The sequence below is a fragment of the Seriola aureovittata genome, chromosome 18, assembly GCF_021018895.1.
Source record: "Seriola aureovittata isolate HTS-2021-v1 ecotype China chromosome 18, ASM2101889v1, whole genome shotgun sequence".
In the NCBI taxonomy this organism is placed as follows: Eukaryota; Metazoa; Chordata; class Actinopteri; order Carangiformes; family Carangidae; genus Seriola; species Seriola aureovittata.
Genome location: NC_079381.1, coordinates 20,055,087 through 20,077,501, shown reverse-complemented (window position 1 = coordinate 20,077,501; position 22,415 = coordinate 20,055,087). Strand labels below are relative to the sequence as shown.

At 41.5% G+C, this 22,415-nt stretch overlaps 1 protein-coding gene across 4 annotated transcripts; it reads right to left on the bottom strand.

Annotated features, from left to right (window-relative positions):
* Positions 1 to 461: 461 nt before the first annotated feature.
* Positions 462 to 22,137, bottom strand: pik3r1 (phosphoinositide-3-kinase, regulatory subunit 1 (alpha)). 4 transcript variants are annotated; one of them, XM_056403150.1, is made up of 15 exons: positions 21,889 to 22,137; positions 20,140 to 20,728; positions 10,489 to 10,581; positions 10,234 to 10,308; positions 9,849 to 9,980; positions 9,026 to 9,227; positions 8,540 to 8,622; positions 3,839 to 4,040; positions 3,421 to 3,601; positions 3,193 to 3,318; positions 2,962 to 3,104; positions 2,704 to 2,880; positions 2,506 to 2,580; positions 2,224 to 2,394; positions 462 to 2,067 (listed from the first exon to the last, which is right to left on the bottom strand). In XM_056403150.1, exons 2-15 carry the CDS (start codon positions 20,474 to 20,476, stop codon positions 1,878 to 1,880), a joined length of 2,187 nt encoding a protein of 728 aa, XP_056259125.1. In that variant the 5' UTR covers positions 20,477 to 20,728; positions 21,889 to 22,137; the 3' UTR covers positions 462 to 1,877. The 4 variants fall into 4 exon arrangements, with proteins under 4 accessions (XP_056259125.1, XP_056259127.1, XP_056259129.1 ...); XM_056403152.1 differs by lacking the exons at positions 8,540 to 8,622; positions 9,026 to 9,227; positions 9,849 to 9,980; ... (2 more) ...; positions 20,140 to 20,728; positions 21,889 to 22,137 and adding an exon at positions 6,495 to 6,792; XM_056403154.1 differs by lacking the exons at positions 8,540 to 8,622; positions 9,026 to 9,227; positions 9,849 to 9,980; ... (2 more) ...; positions 20,140 to 20,728; positions 21,889 to 22,137 and adding an exon at positions 5,481 to 5,583.
* Between the last annotated feature and the right edge of the window lie 278 nt (positions 22,138 to 22,415).

The window sequence follows — 22,415 nt, the reverse complement described above, 5'->3', positions numbered from 1 at the left end:
AAGATATTAACAGTTTATCGTGACGGCTGCGCTGACTGTGCGTACGTTTTGGGGGACAAAATACCAGAAAGATTTTATGGCAGGTAGATCTATGACTGCAAAATAAGTCTATATATATATATTATTAATGGCAGACATTTTGTCACTCGAGTGACGCAGTTTGAAATTTTCCACATCAGTTAGACTTAATGAAGGTCACGTGACCAGTGGTAGTTCTGGTGGCCTGACACTCAAACACTAACAGTCATTTAAAATATTTTCTGATATTACCACCAGTCCACCGGGTCTACACATGTACCAATCACTTGATCATGGACTTGTAAAAGCTAGAATAAAGATGGGGTAAACTTATCATTCCACTGGCACATGTTGTCTTTGAATTATGAAATTAGACTTGTCTGAAATGAGCTGATCCACCCATGTAAACAGTGATTTTCTGATACAGAAAAATACTAAGTGGACAATGTATATTGATCTTTTAATAACAATATCCATCAGTTGAAAACACCAGTCTACTTCCATATATTCTCATGTGGGAACACATATATATTTTATAACAAAATAAATCTATACTGTTTCATGGTTATGGTTGATAAGGGTCATACAATCCCATCATCCCATTCTCTGAGTGCTCAAACTTTCTTTGTCCATTTCAACAAAGAACTGCATGTAGGCTTAGCTCTGTAAGAAACTGTGACTGAAGCAGCTCAAATACTCAGAAGGCTCTGCCTGAGAGGAACATTAGTTTGAAGCAAAAAAAGACTAATAAAATACTCATCTTTTCCATCTTTATACCAGTTGTTAAAGTAAATCATAATAAAGTGTATGTTTCTATTATTATCTTTAAAAATCATAAGCAGTTTTTTTTACTGTATCTTGGCATTTTGACACAAAATATCCTCTTGGATATTTACACAGGAAAAGATACTTTTCAAGCAATAAAACAAGCTTATATTGTGGGTTGCAACAGAATAAAACAATTCTGAAGAAATAATGGAGAGAGAAATTGCATGGCAGATCAGAATATAACTAAACAGGAACTGATCCTTTTTGGTATGGTGCACTTTGATTCATGACTTTCCACAATTTCACAGATTTGCATGAAATATCAAGTCCATAGTTTCACCTGCCCACAGTCAAGATCAAGTTTACTTCTGTTGAAATGCTCAACAGAAGAAAGGTTTCCGACGTCTTGTCCTCTCTGCTCTTTCAATAAAAGTCCATGAGTCTTTTCCAAAAAGAAAAAAAAAATTAAACTTTGTTTTAAAAGTGCCATTTTGCTACATTTATCAGCTGATCCATGGTTTGCTACTGAACAGTTAACACAAGCAAATGTGTTACACAGCCCCTGACGTCACACAGTTTCCTGATTCTATGAGTTTTGGTCACATGGACAATCACACACTCACAGCCACATACACACAAACACTTGTGCAGAAACAAAGACAGACACACACACACACACAAATGATGTGAAAGGAAAAAAAAACAAAAGTGGAAAAACGAAGTTGTGGCCGGTGGGTACAGTTCCATTTGAAGAGTTTATCTGCTGCGATTAGACATTCCGGCTGGTAAAGCTTTGAAAAAGAACAAGCACCATTGGGAAAAGGCCTCAAATGTCCTCCGCTGGGGGAGAGGTCAGCAGTTTCCGCTTGATTCTGTGCTCCCACAAAAAGCAAAAAGAGAAATAAATCTACATTCAGGCTCGTGGTCAGGCAAAGTCATTGAAATGTTTCAGGCTTTATTGCGTCTTTTCCTCCGTTTTCAAGTCCGACTTGGGCACCAGAGCCTCGTTTAGTCACGGAGTCCAAGGACGTGTATCTCCAACTTCCCATGAGGCCTTTTCTTTTTGTGTCCATGTGGATACGTCTGGGTCCTCACCGTCTCTGCTGGGCATAAACTGGGTATGCTAGCGTCACATTCAGAGAGTCATTGTGCTGGACCAAAGACGTGTGCTGGTAGTGAAGTACGAGTTCTTTCAATGAGCTGTACAGGTTGTACGGCTCGGCGAAGCCGTAACCTGAGGGGGTCTTGTTGATGACGCAGTGCTTCACCTCACCGTCCACACTGCAAAGAGAGGACAGCGGTCACAGTCTGTTCTGTATCCAAGTGTCAAACTAAACCTCAACCATTCATAATAAATTAAAAAAGAAATCACTGCCACTTTCAATGAATCAAATGTGAATCAAGCTGTTTGATCAAAGCGCTCAGACTGATACATACACAACGCTGCAGGCGTAGCATCCTGCTTTGCTGCTGTCTCGAACCAGGAATGTTCCGTCTCTCTTGCCCTGTAGGAGCGCCTCCGCCTGTAGTCGATTGATGTTGCCCAGTTTCCAGGACCGCTCATCATGATGAGGAAGGTCTTCGTCATCGTCCACCATAGAATATTGACTGGAGAAACAAAAGAGACGTATGCAAATGTTAAGTTGCGAGAGAAAAAAAAAAAAAAGGCGTTTGCATTTCTTTGTGCCGGTTTGTTCAAATTTAAAAAATGACACTCACTCTTCTGTGTTCTCGTTCTTGATTCCGAGCCACTCGTTGAGTTTCTTCTGTCTCACTCCCTTCTGGGTCAGCCACCTAACCAGAGAAAAACACGTGGACATTAGAAACCAGGGCAGATCCATTTTGATTTCCTCCAGAGGGACACGTACTCTGTAAGTTTCGGAAGCAGCACAGGCTCTGTTTGTGTGCTATACTTACATCAGATACTGGTCTCTGGTCTTGCGGAGCTGGATGAGGTCGGGCTTGATGCTGTTCATCCTCTTGTCGATCTCCCTGTAGTCTGCCGCCTGTTTTTTCAGATCTTCCTCCAGTCGGCGCTTGCTGTCTACAATTTCGCTTATCCTCGATTTCAACTTCTCATAGTTCCCCATGATCCTGAGAACAAGCGTTTTGAACATGATTAAACTCATAATCTGCTAATTATGCTTCTTTTCAGGTGCCGTGGTATATTCTTACCTCTGAATCTCCTTGTCGTTGCCTTCTCTCCTAAATTTCTCAATGTACTCCTTGCTGTACCGCTCTTGTGTTTGGCATTGCTCCTCAAAGATCTTTATAGTCTCATTAAAAGCTTCTATCGCCGTCCTTTTCATTTGGATTTCCTGGAAGAGAGAAGCACTGTGTTAGTGTATGATGTTGAAATATGGCAGTGAAATTGTTGATGGTGGTTTGACTGCAGGTGGCACTCACTTGCGACGTTCTGGTGTACTCTTCATACAGACGGTCATACTCCTTGTTCTTCTCCTGGTACTGCTGGTGGTACTCGCAGAGCTTCCTCCCCACAGCTTCGATGTTGTCTTCTTTCACCACCTGATCCTAAAAGAGATTCATAAATCAGCAAACGCAAAACGCTGCAGTTAAATTGCTTTAATATGAGTGTTTGAAATGTAGTAGTTTCATGTTTTGCTGAAGTCTTACCTGCTGGTGTTTGGAGACCGGGTACAGTAGCTTGACGTCTAGCTTGGGGTTGTACTGAGCCAGTGACTCATTGCGATAGTGGTTGATGAGCTCAACGACTGAGCTGAAGGTCAGTGGGTCTGAGAAGCCGTACTTCCCATCCCGATGGAATATCTTAATGAGCTTGTTGTTTCCTCCTTTCCTGTAGGCAAAGCAAAAACACAGGGTTAAACTAACACTTCTGAATACACACACACACACATATGTATGTGTGTGTGTGTATATGTATGTATATATATATATATATACATATATATATATATATATATATATACACACATACATACATACACACACACATACATACATATACATATATACAAACACACAAGAGTGTAAATAGTAAATGACTTCAAACTGAAAGGAGGAAGAAGCTCACCTCAGAGTCAGGGTGTAGTCTCCATGCATTTTTGTCGAGGCATCTCGAACCAAAAAAGTACCGTCTGCGGTGTCCCTAAGTTTCTCGTTGACCTCCTCCCTTGAGATGTCTCCCCAGTACCATTCAGCGTCTTGCAGAGCCATGTTGTTGTTCATACCATTGTTAGTCACAGATGTGGGCTTGGGTGGCTTTGGAGGTAGAGCTGTGAGGACGAGAGGAGCGGGTAGACAACGTAAATAAATACGCTGCACTGTATGTGTTCATATTTATATTACACCGGTCCACAGTTTGAATTAAATGCTCGTAGCGATGCAGTTAATGCGACTCTTGGGGTGAAGTGGCAACATTTGGTTCTTTAACAGCTGAGACGCTGTGAATCTCACACACACACACACACACACACACACACACTATGTGACTCTGTCTCGCTCTCATCCTCTTTCCATTGATTTAATAGGGCTGAAAAAAATCCTGCCCCTCTCCAGCAGAGAGCCGGCGATGCTGAGGCAGGGGGGAGGAGAAATGAAGCGTGAGTCAGGCAGAATGAATTTCATTCAAGAAAAAAGGCTCTCTATAAATATTCCTATCTGCAAATACAGCTGTGTAGCCTTGCATTTTTGTGATGCCCATCATGAACACTGACACCAAAAGGATTAAAGATTTCCTTCATCGTAAAAGCAGGAAAACAAAGGTTAACCTACATATACAGCAGATTTTATAATAAAGGCTGTGAACACAGGTAAAACGCAGCTGCGTATTGATTCCCCTACAAGGTTTGTTCAACAGTAATTACTCAGCTTTAATGTTGAATAACCACAATCACCTCTTCCTGTGGCAGCTTTAAGGCAGCGCTGAGAGTCGAGCTGCGTCCGGTCTGGACGGAGAACATTTTAACTGCAGGTGTGGATCTATAGAGGATCTTAAATCTGCAGTGGCCGCTCACAAGCTGACAGCTCCACAGTGAAGAGAGCAGAAGCAGAACTATGGTAGCTGGAGCTATTTTTAACCCACAAATCTGCACTGCCTTTGTTCACTCCCTCTGCATTAACCCCCTTTCTGCTGCAATAGCCCTTGTGCGGGATTTTGCTCATTGAGACCGCAAGCACCATTCACTCTCCAGGAGGCTACAACTGTGACATGGCATAAAAAATGCAGAGGGTTCACAAAAAGGCAGCCTGGCAATTCAACCGCAGCACAGCAGATGGTTTCCGCTGCACTTCTCAGCACATCTCCCCGTTACAAGAAATGTCTAATTCTTAAAACCAGTCGTGAACAATCCAGTCTTGTCAAACTTCAGCCTGGCGACAGCTCCACACACAGCTCCTCCAATATATGACTGACTGCAAATATATCTCTAAATAGGCACGATAAACTGTTTTTTTTTCCATTTAAGCACCCAAAGCCATTAAGGGCAGCCTGCTCAGTAACGTGTTACATCACTTACCACAGCCAATCACATTGGGGGTCTGTCACCAACCACTCCTGCATCTTTCATTTCCTGAGAGCGATGAGGTCATTCTGAAAGCCTGTTACCCTTTTACCTCCCTTGCTTCAATTCTTGCAGCTAAACAGAAAACAGACGTAACTCTCTCTCTCTCTCTCTCTCTTCAGCATCCGACAGTGTGTTCTGATTTGCATCCACCTTAAGAGCAAATGTAGCATCTGTGTAGCATCTCTCCACTAGCGGCGGGGGAAAAAAGGACCTGCAGCCTGTTCCATGCTTTTCCTCTCTCTTCCTCTCTCTCTCTCCCTCTCTCTGTTGAGCTCACTTGCTTGCTCTCCTGCAGGTTGCTCAGCCCCTCCTCCCTGCGTGTCGTGCGGCGGTTTAGTCCGTCCCACTGCTGGCACTCAGACAAAGCCAGCTCTGCTGCAGCAGCACGTACGCAGCTAAATTATAATGCTTGGCCCGGTCAGTGGCATCCAGAGCTCTGAATTACGCCTGTAATCCCACAGCGTGACACTCAGCATGACAGAGATAGCTCCCCTGATTTCCTGAGTGAAATTAAAATAGACCTAGTTCTTGGTAAGGTAGAAGGATTCAAGTGGAACACGGCCGCTGTCCTTCTAGGTTTGACTGAAGAACACGTCTTGAAACTCTGCGTGCTAAACTTAAGAAGTAACGAAAAACAGATCACACCAACTACAAATCAGTGTATTAGAAAAAAAAAATGTTTTAATGTTCAAATCTGTGAGTTAAATGAACAAGTCAAAGATTTCTGCTGGGTTTGAAATACTCAGTCCTCTATTCCAGCCCCACACAACCTGTTGGGAATGTTTTAAGGCCTCCTCAAACAGTAGGTGCAAAAGGTGAAAGCCTCCACTGAACTCTGAAGATTCATCAGCTAGTCTAAGCAATGGAGAGTTACACACACTGTCTGTATGAATAGCTCATAACCATACGGCATGAGCAGAAGCCCTAGGCAAAACTGTTGTCTGATAGCTCTGACTGGAAACTTCAAGAAAACAAACACCTATTTATCTTGTTTTGTTCTTTTCTTCACTGGGGTACTTGTGTCTTATCCTACTCATGCAGCCCGTTTTGTTATAGCCTTTAGGCAGAAGCAGCAAAAATGCACTGTTCCACTTTTGCGTTATGATTTAAAAAATTAATTAAAAAAAAAAAAAAAAAAGAAAAGACACAGGACATCAAACTTACGTTGCAAGTTGTGCATGTTTTGGTGAATCAACAGTCTTGTCTCTGTAGCTTCTTTTTTATTCCCAAAAAGTAAATTAAATCCAACAGAATTACTTTCAAGTCCTCCAGTAAAGCTCCATTTCATAGTTCAGGCCACAGAGAAACTGGATGTGGCTTGTTTTAATTCTTAGAAGGCTGCAGCTTTATGTGCTTCTTAATGAAATCCAGGTAATCCCCTCGGCGTGAGGCAGGTGCAACATGCGACTGACTAGCTGACTGACTGTTCAGTTCCTGTTGTGAGTGTGGTAAAGGGCCGAGTCTCCTCCTACTACTCCTCCTACTCCTCCTCCTCCTCCTCCTCCCTCTCTCTCGCTCTCTCTCTCTCTTTCTGAGCTTTGAGAGGTAGAGGCCTGCTCGCATGGAGGCAGATAGTTAATGATTAGCAGTAGCTGCTCTGGTGTCAGTGCTGCCTGTTCTGAAAGCAGCCACTCGTGCCAGCTGTGTGTGCCTGTGTGTGTGTGTGTCTCTGTCTCTTTGGTCACTCCCTCTCTGTTTGTAAAGGAGGAGGCAGGGGGTGTTCAGTCTTATGATTAACTTGCAAAGTTTCAAATATTTGCTGAGCTGGGCAGTTTGAGGCAGGGAGGACATGTGGAGATCCAGGCGGAGGGAGGACCGAGGGGGGAGGAGAGTGTCCCTAGGAACGGGAGGCAGCGCTCGGTTAACAAGAAGTGCTCTGTGGAGCAGGTCGACTCTCCAGCCAACCAAATCTAAGTGGGCCTTTTGTCGCTTACTTAAAATAGGCACGCAGTAACTGGGAGGAGGTACACGCAGACACCCAAACACACACACACACACACACACACACACACAGGTCATTCACAGAAACACATGTACAGAATGTACATGTGTGTTTACAAAGTAGGCTATTCTTCCTCTCTCTTCTTATGACCATGTCATCTGTATGAGACACTAAAACCAGTTTGGCACACTTGAACTTAATCGTATTTTTGACAGGGTCATGTGTTTTTGTGTGTGTAAAAACCAATAAAAACATTAAGGTCTTCGCCCTCCTGCCCATCCACCCTTCCGTCCTTCATCCATCCATCCGTCCGTCCGTCCCACTGCCAGAGTGCTCCCGCAGGTGCAAATTACTGACAGCTGAGAGTGGGCCTTGCACAGGAACATTATAAATAGCTCTAACAGGTAATAAAATGTTTAAACAGTCACAGCCAGTCCAGGGCCTCTGGCCCAGCCAACGACAGTGCTTTTAACTAGCACTGTAAAAACATAACTGTGCCACGCAACGCGCTGCACTCACACCACCAGACTCGCCTCAGCTGTGCAGACCACCACTGTAACAGCCATAAAAACTGACTTTGTGCAGTTCTGCATTTGACATATCACCAGCCAGAATGTCAAACAAGATTTTATCAATAGGTTTCATTTTCTGTTTACACTCCTACGCGGTCAAATGGAAATTTCAACGGTTATTACATTTAAGATGCTTTGATGTTTTCAGCTAAATTCAAAAGCCATACTATCACAAAAACATAACACACATTTGTACATAAAAGTACCATGTCATTAACTTGTAATGGAATATAGCCTTTTATTTCTGATAAAGTAATTTTTAAGCTTAAAAGCAGAAACTGACATCCTTAATTGAAACTGTTCCACTGTTCTGCAGCAACAATTAACAGGAAATGTGTCTAACTTTCACCAGTACATGATAAAACATGCTTTAACTTAACAATGTCAGTAGTTTACCACCACAGTGTGCCATGTGGCCCTCTACAACCACAGTACTTGCAAGTCTCAACACCTTTCTTCAAGCTATTAATAGTTCACGTCTCAGGGCATTCAGTTCATATTCTGCAGCAATTCAGTCCCTGCAGAACATGCGTCCATGTCCTGCAGCCAATAATAAATGCAACAGAAACCCCTTAACAAAGATCAGCAGGTTTTTTTTTTTTTTATTAAATAAATAATATTCTAACATTGTGTACCGTTATGAACACTAGAAATCATCAGGATTTTAAAAATTGCAAAAATGAAAATGTAACTACCTGGAGCAGCTTGACTTTCACTCCATTCACTGGTCACCAGAACCTCGACGATCTTGATGTGAGCATCCAGACTGGGTTCACAACTGTGGGAGTGAAAAAAAGGCAGGTTAAATAAAGTGTGTGTGTTTTATAGCCCAGGTGACAGTCTCTGCTGCTCTGTGCTGGTTTCAGTCTGGTGGTAATTCAGGCTTAGCTACTTTAATTGTGCAGCACAGCTGGTAAGTAGAAAAGCTCCAACTTACATCCGTGTACAGCTAAAACCCATGAGCGCCTGACACACTGCGCTTTGTGTGTGTGTGTGTGTGTGTGTGTGTGTGTGTGTGTGTGTGTGTGTGTGCTTGCCTAAATGTAAGTGTCTACACGAGTGCATGCGTGAGTCTCTATGTCTCAGTATTACATGACCGAGCCTACGCACCTGTCTGTCTGCTATCTGAGTGTCTATCTTTGACAGAGCAGAGCGTGTAGCAGCGATTCTCTGACACCCACCTGGTGACTTGTTGTCTGAAAAACACAGGGCTGAAGATCTCGCCCAGGGCTCGAGCAGAGAGCAGGTTCTTGGAGCTGTTTTGGCACACTCTAGCAAAATGCCTTAGCAGACAGTGGAGAGTTAGCCAGTATTGGGGAGGCAGGCTCGGGGTGCTGGCAATGCGACGTAGCAGCTGGGCACATTCCTCAGGATTCACCACCTCTGTTGAAACGGATGACAACGGCCAGAAAGGTCAGCGAGACAGATGTGAAAAACTGATCCTGCGCTAAAACCCTACCAAAGTCGAAAGGGAGCATTAAATGAATGCAGTTTCTTTGAACAGTGAGGAGATGGAAAAAGATGTCATGTGCAGTTAGGTTTGAAAACCGCAGAGATTGTGTGGTTGACAATAAGCGTAAGGTACACTGCCAGGTGATTGGCTGCTCAAAGATGCTAGAGATACACTTTCAGGCTTGTTTTAGTTCCTATTAACCACAGATATCCTGTTTCTGGCCATGTGACGGCAAGAGAGTGCAGCCCTGCAGAACAGTGTGCTGTGAGAAATTTGACTGTGCTTGCAAAGGAGGCAGAAAGACAGACAGACAAGGGAAAGAGAAAGTAACAAAATACACTGATTATATATCATTTGTTACACTAAGGTAAAAAGTGCATAAAGAGAATCAAAATAAAAAGTTTTATATCAAGACCAAAGGGCACTGCTGAGGTCTTGTGGTTTTCTGTTCAAAGTACTGAATGTTCAGTAGCAGGGCAGGGGCAAATTACGTCAGCACTGTACACTAAAAGCGTGATAACTGAATCTGTGCTGACGTTATTTGTTCTCACCTTTAGCAGTGAGGACCATCTGAGCATATAATGCTGTGGGGACGACGGGCTGTGGAAGATCCTGCAGGTACCTGCGCAGACCATCACACAGGACTGGAAGTTCAAACTGATCCAGGTCTGCAGAAGGAGGATCTGAAATGCAAAGCAACACACACAGGCTTAAACTCATTCCTACAGAGTGAAATCTTTAATTACAGGTTCAGGATTAATGTGCATAGCTGTATATGCACACACACATTTAGCTCTCTTCATCACCACTGCTTAAGTCAATCTATTTGTGTCTGTGACACTTCCTCTTTTCTGTTTTTGTCTACCATACTCAACTATTGGAAACTTGCAGGTTTCATATAGGCTGAAAAAAAGGTGTGATCAAAAAGCCACTTACCACAGTCAAAATACTGTCTGACTTCAAGTCCAGCACCAGCAGTAAATGTTCGATATAAGGTGGGGTTATCCAGACCTGCGGTACAACATCAATCATTACATTTACTGACAAAATTAATACCTTTTAGTTCTATGTAACAGGTCACAGAAAGAATGTCAAATGTGGTTATAAAGAGACTGTCAGTTCTAGCATGATGCACACCGGGCAGTAGCATGTCATGGTGAGTAACTTAATCGTTTCCTCGGTTACGCTCACCTTTCCTCTCAATAGCTTCCAGCAGCCGGGCCAGCATGGGAGGAGCGGTCTCTGGAAGGGAGAACTGCTCCGTCAAGTCCAGCAGACAGAGGCCTGGAGGAGACAGCACACCGTCAAAGGAGGTTTTCAAAAGGAGTAAAACTGGCTCCCTGCTAATTCTTCATTGGATCAATGCTTTCTCTCCAACCCATCCCATGTGACTGGGCTTAAAATCGAAATTAAACCATGGAAATACCACAAATCCGTTGAAATCAACCATCATCGGTGCCATGCAATTTATCTGCAGTGATAATATGTTCACCAAACTGAAATAAATGAATAAGTAAGATGATGAGTAATGCATCAGATTATATATATATTAACATTTATTAGATTAAGTTATTAGCTTCAGCCCTGCATCCATAAATCTTAAGATTGTTAAGATTGTTTATTCTTTAAAATGTTGAATAATTTAGAAAAATACTCATCACAGTTTCCTAAACTCAAGGTGATGCCTTCAAATAACTTGAACAACCAACACACAAAACCACAAGATACTCAGTATATTCTCACAGACAAAGAATACCACAAATATCAACAGCTATGAAGCTCGAACTATATAATGTTTGATAATTTTAGATGAAAATTTATTCTAAATGATTACCGGTACTTATTGCCTTTCTTCCGATCGAGTATTTGTTTAAGCTATAATTGGCAGTTTACAATAAGGGGCTTTATTATTCTCACATTGTATTCCTTAGGTGAATGACTACGAATACTGATAAAGGAATAACTCTTATTCTTTATGAGAAATTCCATTCAGTGGCCCAGAGGAGATTTGAGCAATGGAAGAGGAAACACTTTTTTCCATAGCTCTGAATGGTTTTTCGCAGACACAACATGAAAAAATGTTTAAATTTAACAGCTTTTCATACAAAGCTCTTTTGTTCTTGAATGCTGCGGAAGATATTTAGACAAAATGAAACACTATATTGTCTTGGTCTTCTGGCAGTTTTGAAAACACAGTGGCTCTAAGGGGATTTCACTTGACCCATAATTCTTCCTGAGGTGAGTGGTGACAATGAATGGGTTTATTTTGTACAAAAATTTAGGGGATTTAAGTCACATCAGCAAATACAGGAACAGAAGAGACCCATACAGATATAATGACAATATAGTGGTCTACTGATAAAATAAATCTAATCAGATTTTTTGATGAATGTGTATGTGAAATTAAATAGTGAGGCCTGCAATTCATCTTAACCAGCAACGACTGATTGGGCGCATGACTTATGAAGTACTTAGAACTTCAAAGGAAGCAGGTACAAGACCAAAGCTCTGCCTTCAAAGGTTAGTAAAAGGCAAAGTAAAAGGTGAGTATTTACAACAGACTGATTCAAAAAAGGAGGTGCTGAGCACTAAAGTTAGGGTTTGGTGGACCACGGAGCTAAGCAAATACCCTGTGATATGAGGTAAGCCAGGTCTGAGTTTTCTCCTCATTTTTCCTTTAGAACTTTGTACCCAGGTGTGGAAATGAAAGGATGAAGGGGTTGGCAGAGATTTTATTTGGATTTGCAAAGGCACATTTTCAAAGGGCACTTTCCTGAAAGGCTCAACTGTTCAACACCAAGTCTGCAGAGTCAAAATGCTGAGAAACTATGAATGGAACCCTTTCTCGTAACCATATTTTTCTTTCTTTCTACCTTAAAAATTATCACATTTTTTTTCAATCACACATTAAAACGTCCAACTCCTGCTCCCGCTGATGCATGCGTGCTACTCATTACCGAGGACCTCTCCCACCAAAGAATGTTCAATCAGGGAAATAATGAACCACTTCATCCAATTCCACATCCTCTTTGGCCAGCGCAGCGCACAGGCTGGCATGTTGCGTGTGAAGAAGCTGGATTACCAAAAGTCCTTCCAACCACAGAACACACCAAACTCCATGTAGGACAACTGGTCATCTGGAAGACATTATTGGAACTGCAAAGCGGGAGAGGGGGGGTTTTCTCAGAAGCAATGAACTCTGAGATGGAACACCAAAGTTTCCCTAAATAGAGATCGAGACACGCAGAGTTGCCATTGCACACCTTGGAAGTGTAACCTTTCTCCCAGACAAGATATCTAACACGGCCGCCATTCTATTGCCAACCTTTTTCTGAGAAACCCAATTCACAACCTGAGGCTAAATTTAAACCCCAAACCCATCCACCTGCCCGCTGTTCATATGCATGATAATTACCCCTATGGTAATATCCCACTGGTTTCATTAAAGATAACATTTCTTTAAAAAACTGTCTAAGATGTTTTAAAGACAGCGTTTTGTTAATCATGAACATTTTTAAACACATCAAATACACATAATACATAGGTTTTAAAGCATCTGCTTGCATTTCTCAAACAGCTTGGTGGTAATTCCTAAAACAAGAAGAGTCTTTGAAGTGATCCAAAAGTTTGTTTATTTACTCAATCCATGGCTGACCTATGGTGAAACAGTACAGGCTGGAGATACAGTTGCTTCTTGGTACTGTCAACGATGCGATAGTTTCAGCGCCAATGGAATTGTATCAAGTAGCGCACAAAATATGGCAGAAATGTTTCAAGCTATCAGTGATGATTTCTGAGATGCCTTGGCACGAGATCAAACGATCAACATGCTCCTACTGGCCACATCTTACAACCATGGAAACGCATATAAACACACACAAATTACCAAACTTAGTAACATTTGTTATGTTTATATCATTAATGATAATAATGCTGGCAAAAACTAGATAGCTTTTACTACCTGGAACAAAAAGGTACAGCTGATTTTACCATATCTTTTATAATAGTTTGAGAAAGGCACAGGAGATGAATGTACTTTCTGCAAACCTCATTAGAGAACTTGGAGTTCACTCTGGAGGGCTGTAAACATTCAGAAACACCTGCATTAGTAGCAAAATTATAATCTCTCTCGTCAGTCTAATCAATGCCAGAAACAGACGAAATTGTCCTCTTAGATTTACTGCAGTGTTACTACGGTAAGAACACAATGTAATGCTGTTGTTTTGCTGTGTCTGGAACAGCTGAGGGACTACACACACACACACACACACACACACACACACACACACACACACACACACACACACACACACACACACACACACACACACACACACACACACACACACACACACACACACATCATGAGACTCAAATTTTCTATGGAAGCTGGTTTATGTGGCAATTTGGGAAAGGAAAGTAAGGAGACGGGGGGGCCCCTTGGACGAGTCTGTACAAGCCTGCATGTTTGGCAGACTCTTCTCATGATATCCCAAAAGGCCTCGGCCAGTCAGTAGTCAGTCAACCACACGTCGAGGAAGTCGATGCAGCTGCCACTGGTGCTGCTGTGGTGTGGGGGACAATCTCCCCGGCTCAAACGGTATGTCTGAACTGAAAGAACTGCAGACTGCGGGCAGGACAGGGCTGGGGCACCACCGACACACTAAAGATAGCACACACTTAGGTTAAATTTGGAGGGCCCACTCAAGTAACCAAGCATTTTCAGGTTATACCATTTCTTCTTGTCTGGAAGAGGTCTAGCTGAGGCACGCCAGTAAAAGTTGATAAGCCGTGGAAAGAACACAACACCACACCACACCACACGTGACAGCACATTATAGAGCAATGAGTAAAATGATAATACAGAAGGAGAAAAGTGGACAGTCAGTACAGTATCATTTAAGAAAAAGGCTGCAACTGATGCACTAAAAGTGAAACATTATTCAGAAATTTAACAATAAAAAAAAAAAAAAAAAAACACAAAAGAGATAGAATTGTTGTTATATTTGCAGGGGAGGACCAACATGCTTCAACATGCTTGTATTTTAAGTCAATGAATGATAGAAAAGGACAGGCAATGTCTCCGCCTGCAGGATGGAAGAAGCACTGCAGAAGCTAAGCAACAGCCAATGAGGAGACTGTTGCTACAGCTTGACAATTAACCCTATAGAGAGCAGACCACAACTGAATCACAAAACCTGCACAAGTGACCAGTTTGTTTCAGGATTCAGGCCAAATTAAAAAACATAATTCAGGTTTTTAATTTTTTTTTTTTTTAAATATTGTGTTAAATTTGCAGAGCACCACTCTCACAAATGATAAAACATTAAGTAAAATGAACCTTTAGAGAGATAAGTGGCCAGAGCGCAAGTATAATGTGTGAAATACTGCGTCAGCTTGGATACATGAGCACAAACTGAGAGACTTCTGTTGCATTTAGTCAGTGACCTTATTTTCCCAGCTTCTGCCACAATACAGACTCTGGTTGTTCTTTTGTGACTGTCAAGTATGAAATATCTCTTCCAGTGACTAGCTGGGTCAGATCGATACAAACAACGTAGGGAAGAGAAGGAGTCGAACCTTTATGTACGTTTATGTCTTTTTTTTTTTTGCACATTATCATTCATACATCAGTGAGAGGGGGCTATACAGGACATGAAACTGACGTGACGTGAAAGAACAGACCTACCGTCATGCTGGTAGTTATTTAACCACAACTGTTGTGTAACTGCAATGTGAGTTTTATACTGAAAGGGTGTGCTGTAACTTCTGAGTGTTCCTCTGCCTGGCAAGTCCATGCAGATTAAGACTTACAAGAAGTGAATTATTTTTCAATTTTTAATAGAGCTGACTGGCATTGTGTCTGACACTAGATAAATGAGTTCTAGTTTGGATATAACTGACTCTTTTTAAGAGCCTATGATCTATCTTGTTCAATGCATTATGTAATGCCCCACCTTCACAGCACAAGGCTTACACACACAGCACCTAGCTGCTCTAGCTGGTCCACCTCGTCTTCCTGCCTCTCTTAATACATCACATATTTGAAATACCTTTTCTGGCCCCTTTGACTTTGTGTTCCTTACTAATCTCACCTCTGTCTTATTGCACAGCTTCCCCGAGTCTCTCAGTCTGTCTCTCTCTGCCTTATTCTCTCCATTTCTTAATCCTGCTAGCAGACATGCTCCGAATCCAGTAAAGAAGATTTGCCAATTCAGACTTCAGTCTCTGCACACAATCAAGTAATGAAACAGTTGTGCACGCTTTCATGCACACAACTCCAGTCTTACTGGATTTATACACTAATGCAGTATGGTTGGGAAAAAAACTAGTTGCTGAGTCCTAAAATTAGCATAAAACTGCAGCATATTTTAAAACGGGCATAGAGGAGGACTGATAGGCAAAGAAAAAAAATGAAGATCACAAGATCAGGATGTGTCGATACTTTTTTACCACTATTTTACTACTACTATTGATTACTCATCATTGAAACTAACTTACAAGGTTTTGTGTTTTTAAGTTTTTTTTTTAGGTTAGATGAAGAATTGAGGGTAGAGCTGAAACCATGTTAGCTATTTAACTGATAAGTCAATCAACAGAAAAATAATCTGCATCATCGTAATTATATAATATAATGAAGGTAAGCGATTCCTTTCAACATTATTTTGCTAAGATTATAAGAGAAGGGTATGTCTGTGTTGACATATCAGCCCTGCTAACACAGAGACAACCACAGAAAACCTAATAAAGCACAACCTCATTCTATAAGTTTAAAAACGTCTTGGGGAAACGTCACTTAATAAACACTCCTCTGTGACACAGTTCAATGGTGGAAACTATGACAAGCCAGAAATATATTTAAATCCAGCTCGTCTCTGACGTTAGCAGGCTGCGGATTTGACGCTGCTACCCCCCACCCCATCACCACCCCCACATGACGTCAACATTAAAAGCTAATATTTAGCAGCTAAAATAAACAAATGTGACAAAAATAGATTTTTAACACAGTAAAACTTTTACATCTAATAATAATAATTGCCAATTCAAAAAGTCAAAGAAATCTAAACTCATACCAGCAGCATGTACACTGATAACAATGACAGTGTAAAACAGCAATCGTTGGGGTCCTGTTCACTGTGCAACCATTTATTGTCCAGTTGCATTGTCCAAGTTACTGCAATCAGCACTTAGCACAATACTGATTCATCACAAAGCTACAAATCAGTCTACCATGCAGTCTGTGCGCACCACTCCACCAAAGAAGCGCCAACACATTCCTGGCCCCAGCTGCCTTTAGTTCCACAGAGGAACACTATATCAGAGCATATCATGTTATAAAACTTGTTGCCTTGTTCATTCTGCCGCTGACTTGGATGGATTTAGCGACGTGTGACTGTCTTTTCTGAAAAGAAACCTAAATATACACCAACTTGAATCCAAAACCAAAGCTGTTACATGTCCAAATTTAAGAGAGGTGAATTCTTAGCAAAGAAAAATCAACAGTACTGACAGAAAGAGTGTTCAATACAGCAGATGTCAGCCTGAGTGGTAAAGAGGCCCAGAGAAGGAGAGCTACATCATCTCAATCTCCAGCTATGCAGAGTGCTCTCCCTGCCACTGCCTCCTTTGTATGGCCTGCTCTCTTCCTTCTAGTTGCCTCTTTCTGTCCATCTTTCATACACATAAAGTCAACCTATATAGTTAAATATGACCTACTTTACTTTAAGTCTATAGCACAAATGTGCAGTATAAATCCACACACAGTGGTAATGTAAAAGTCTGTTTGTTTACATAAAAGAATCTGCTTTGGAAATGTATTTAACAGAAAGCTACAAAAGATTTAAATTCAAATTTACTTTAAAAATCACCTGCAATTTTACTTTTTTTTTTTTTTTAATAATCTAATGCAATGTTAGCTACATGCAAACATACTGATAAGCCTCACACAAGCGAGAGAAGATAGCCTGATGGCATCAAATATTTCCTCAAACAAGACTCAGCATGTAAGCTGAACCCTGTGAGAGCATGCAGAGTAACAGCCAGTTATTCACATTTTTATCTCTACCATTTAGAAGAATGTTCACTAAAACTGGCTGTTGGGAGATAAAGGGCAATTATACACCAAAAAAACCACTGAGAACTCAAAACAATTACCATTAACCATTTAGAGCCACAGCCTTAGCAATACAAATATCCAACTATTGTTGAACTTCATCATTGTTACAAATTGCTAAAATTATGATAGGATACTCATCATTTTAGGAAGTAGCTTGCTTTTTTGCAGCATAATGATTCAGACAATTATTTTTATATAAAACATTTACCTGGATTGATGGCATACAATAACATTGTTAAAAAACATGCTAGAAATTCCTTTGAGAGGATTAAATACCGCTCAAAAACTATTATTTCCCATCTTTGAATTTACTTCCTTGTAACTTTGATAAAACAAAAGTATTGTGCATTTGTTTTGAATCGGTGAAAAATATGAAAAGGGTGAGATGGAGGAATTTCAAATCGGTTCTGCATTTCTGTATGAAATCAAATATGCAAATAGAGTTATAATCTGAAGTTAGTCAGGTGTCATTCTTTGGGTTTCAGTCTTTGAGTTCCCCTTTCTTGGCACGCTCAAACACATGTATATTCTCTAAACTGAGAGGCCCAGAAAAGGAGCAACACTTTAATGTTTTTAAAAAAAAAAAAAAAAAGGCTGAGAGCTGGAATGAGGCGGAATAGTTTCCCAGCCCGGCCCTCTTCTTTCTCTCTTACCCTCCCCACATCTGCTGCACTCATGTAAACCCCTGTGGCTCAGAGAGGAGAGGCCCCTTTCCAAGCCTCCATTCTCCACCTCTTTTCCCACTGCCAGAGCTGACTGTAGGAACTATCAAAACATTTAAAAAAAAAAAAAAAAAAAAAAAGAGGAGGAGGAGGAAGAAAAAAATAAAAGCTGAGGAGTAGGAGGAAGGGAGCGAGATCCCTTGGTGGTGCGCAATAAATCACAAACACTCTGGGAGCAACAAGAGCCCTGCCTCCATCATAGAGCCCTCAGCCCCTCTTCAAAGCCCCCTTCAGCATGCAGAGCCCAAGTCCCTCCCAAGGTCCCCCCATCCCCATTCCTGCTTTAGCCCCTCTGCCAAACCCCCAGCTCCACTCCAGTCCTGATCCTTTTGCACACCATCCCGTGCAAAAGACCCTTTAGCTAGCGCAGGGGCCGTCTCTCCCTTACCCACAACCTCAGGGCCCCTTCTCCCCCTCTCTCTAACTCCCTCACAGCCCAGGACACAGAGACTTTTCTTCTCCCGGTGCTACATTCACACTCGCTCCAGGCTCAGCGCTGCCACTCAACCACGACAGAGCCATTCAACACATGCCCCCTTCATACAGCTCGCTCACTCTGCAAACCGCAGCAAAGAATTTCACAATCGTACCACAAAGGGCAGAAACTAGAAACCTGGCTGACTACAGCTGCTCTTTAGGTGAGCAGAAAGTTTTAAGTGCACATTCATGCAAGCCACAGTGTTTGTGTAAAAAGATGCTGGTTTTAATTGCAGAGCAGAGTTTTGGTCTGAAAAGTAACGCTGTTTCAAACTGAGAGGGGGTAAAGTTTATACACAGCCTTCATGAATTTCACGTCAGTGTTTTAATAAAGAAACCAAAGACCACAATCAGTAATTCAACTGTAAGTACACTTAGCCAATGTTCTGATTATTGCTTATAGATGTCACATAAAATACTTATTGAGTTATCTAACTTACAGGAAAGGCAACCGTCTGACTTTTGGCTTGTTTTATTCAGAAAGACTGATTTAATCTCTGTGTCTGCTGCAGAGATCGATCAGATGTGTTTAGCCTAGCTTTGCATGAAAAGGGAGGAACGCTGCTCTTCTAACTTTGTCAAAGGTGCAAATAAATGGCTTCTGATAGAGCTACAGTTGTTTTTTTAACATGCTGAGGCAAATGAGGCATCATGGTTTTAGGAGCTGAAGTATCTCTTGACCAAGAGCCACTGGATGCAGCGACTGCCTGCGGCATCTCTTAATAGCGAGTCTGTCTGACATTAAAACGTTGATAACTAGCTTGCTAGCTAACAAACTAAAAAGAAGTAAAACAAAACAGATTCAAAAGATGTAGGATGGCATATATATTCAGTCTTGATGGAATTAGCCAAGCTCTTTCCCCGGGCTTTCAGAGGAGTAATTTGCCTTAATCACCCATACATAGTGATCTAATCGTCTGTCTCAACAGTGATAAGGGAATTAAATTCCCTTAAGATGCAGCTTTGTGGAGAAACACAGATGATATCCACTGGTAACATATGGCTAGCACAAGATGCTCTAGTGTTCTATAGCCTGGATGCTCGCAGCGCCATTGTCCTCTGGGACTGAGCTTGGTTCACATTCAGGACAGCAGGACAGAGATACTTGTTCTCAAAGAATGGAACTGTTGTGCAAAATTTGCATCTTTCTCACACTTTATTTGTGAGCTACTTGTTTATGTTTTCACCTAACAATTAATTAAAGAGAAAGATCGCGTGCGTATGTACGAACACACACACACACACACACACACACACACACACACACACACACACACACACACACACACACACACACACAATGAGAACCATGACAACTGAGCAAACTCCACCCACTGATGAAGGCCAGACAAGTGACTAAAAAGCAACAGGTTTTTTGACATCTGGCTAGACAAACTGACAGGAAAATGTGATCATGGGCTATGAAAACTGATTTAGAAAATAACTAGTAGATTAATCACTAATGAGAAAATCTATTAGCTGCAGCCCTCCATATTTTACAGTTCTGTGGTCCGATGTTAAACTCACCTTGCTCTGAGTCAGAGTCTGCCTCCGCCTTGAAGGAGCCCGGAGCTACAGGTAAGGGTCTGAGGGGCCTTGGCTTGGGTGTTGGGGGAGAGATCCATTTCTTTCCAATGTACTCGACATATGTCCCAGGGAAGTCCCCTTTTTCCTGAGTGGTTTCATTGAAGCCTGGCAGCCATCCAATCTCATCTGGCCTCTGCTCCAGCCCATCAGTGTACCCAAGAGCCACCAGGGCTCCTTTGCTTACCAACAGTATATCCCCCACATGCAGATCAATGTCCTCCTCCCTCTCCTTCTTGTAGTCATAAAGCGCTCTGTACTGATATCCTTCAGCACTCATATTGATCTCTTTGTGTCACGGCCTTCTCTTGTAGATGAGCTTCAACCAGTAAAATTACTTTTCAGGTTTCTCTGATTGGGATTATGAACTACAGTCTTTAACAGCTCTGTAGAGACAGTATCTAGCTCGTCTTCATTCTTTCACAGTTCCTGTCTTTTCTGAATGATTTGCAGCTCTCTTGGCGTGTTGCCTCACAGTATGTACCCATCAGTAAATGGCCTGCAGCTGTGATCTTGAGAATGCTATCCAGACCTGTAAGATGAGAATGGAGGCCATTTGCAACATATTGCATTAGACAATCATGTATCACACACAATGCTAAGATGTGAACAGACTTAAGTTTATGAGATTAGATCATTATAAAAATTAACATTGAATGATGGATCAGCTAAAAGCCACTGTGGATTTTTACTGCATGGACAGATTTTACATTTGCAGTAAGGAAACTAAGCTGAAGCACAAGGTCAATTAATGCCGTGCACATTAACTCAGCTATTTACAGCATACATACAGACTGATCACATTTTATTAGACTTTTATGTCTACTTTACACCAATTTGGTAACTCTTGCCTCATGCCAAGATTGTGGCACATCATATTTGCTTTGATAAAGAGATGTTTACAATGCTTTTAGCTTTTATATTGAGTCATTTAATTAATTATGATATTCAGTGTTTGGTCCCATTACACTATTTCTGTTAGTGAAATTACTTGGCACAAACTGAGTCTCACAAAAGTAAAGATATTGATACAGACCTTATAACTGAATTACATCTAGCAGTTTCTGGCTGAGTAAGTCGACTTCAGAGCTGTTCAGCAAACATATGGTTGCTAACATTAGCATTATCCGTGACAGCTTAAACTCACAGGGCTGTTACCACTTGTTTAACTAAATAACAGCCTCCTGGGTATGTTACCGATGGCAAAAAAATGTGATGGCAGCAGACTTGTGGATGTGGAAAACGTTTGCATGGTTGCAAGTTTATTTTTGCTTGAGTTTTTAGAGAGTCCAAAGCAGCAACGATACAGTGTCTGAAAAGATGTCGAGGGAGCAGAGTAGTAAGCTAACTTGCTAGCAGCTTGCTAACATTATCGACTGGGGTTAATTAGCTATCTGCTGGAAGTAATTACGATGCGAATTTACTAAAAGTTGGCACTTAAGTTAAACAGAAGTAATCGAAACAGGGCAAAAGACAACAGTGGTTATAAAGACAATTTTGAAAAAATGATTAGGAAGATAATTTTTTTTTAAACTACAATCTAACGCAAGAGTTTAAAGTAAACCAAGTTAAACCGAACTACCTTTAGGGAAATGTACCTTTACAAACAAGCAGCTTTTGACATTTTCTTTTTATCATTCAACAAAGTGGAGTGTCGTTAACATCTGCGACCCTGGACAGTAACTTACATACCGAGTGTTCACGGATCCACAGGCAAATCCAACGGCTCCTCTTCCTTCCACACTAAATGCTTCCACGTCGTTAAAAAAAACTTCACAGTTGCCACGTACTATCAATAAAACGCAGCCCTAAGCAGATCCTTTATCAGCACGGCTAAGAAGAGAAGTCCTTCGCTTCGGTTTAAATCCGGTTTAACGAGTAGTACAAACTGTTACAAGCTACAGCCACTCGACATAACGGCACGATTTTTCCCTGTCCCGAACAAACGCTCCCTTGAACGTCGCCTCTGCTGCCAACAAGGGACGAGACCAAGCTCGGCCGCGTATTGGTCCGTGAGTCTGTCAATCATAAACATCACACAATCGGACCAATCAGATCGTCGCTCTATGCAGACACTCCCCCTTCCATGTACTCTCGCACGCAACACGAAACACCTATGGAAATTACATAACTTGCTCCCAGTCCTAATGTTAACCAAAGTCGTTTTGATTTTTATTATAAGTGACTCTTTTTTATTTGACAAGGATTATTTTCACAAC

Bases quoted from the DNA above. Each gene is read 5' to 3' on its own strand.
- pik3r1 (XM_056403150.1), bottom strand. From the start codon at position 20,476: ATGAGTGCTGAAGGATATCAGTACAGAGCGCTTTATGACTACAAGAAG. The intron at 10,309-10,488 runs GTGAGCGTAACC...GTTGTACCGCAG, and splicing joins GGAAGCTATTGAGAGGAAAG to GTCTGGATAACCCCACCTTA. The intron at 3,319-3,420 runs GTAAGACTTCAG...AATCTCTTTTAG, and splicing joins CGGTCTCCAAACACCAGCAG to GATCAGGTGGTGAAAGAAGA.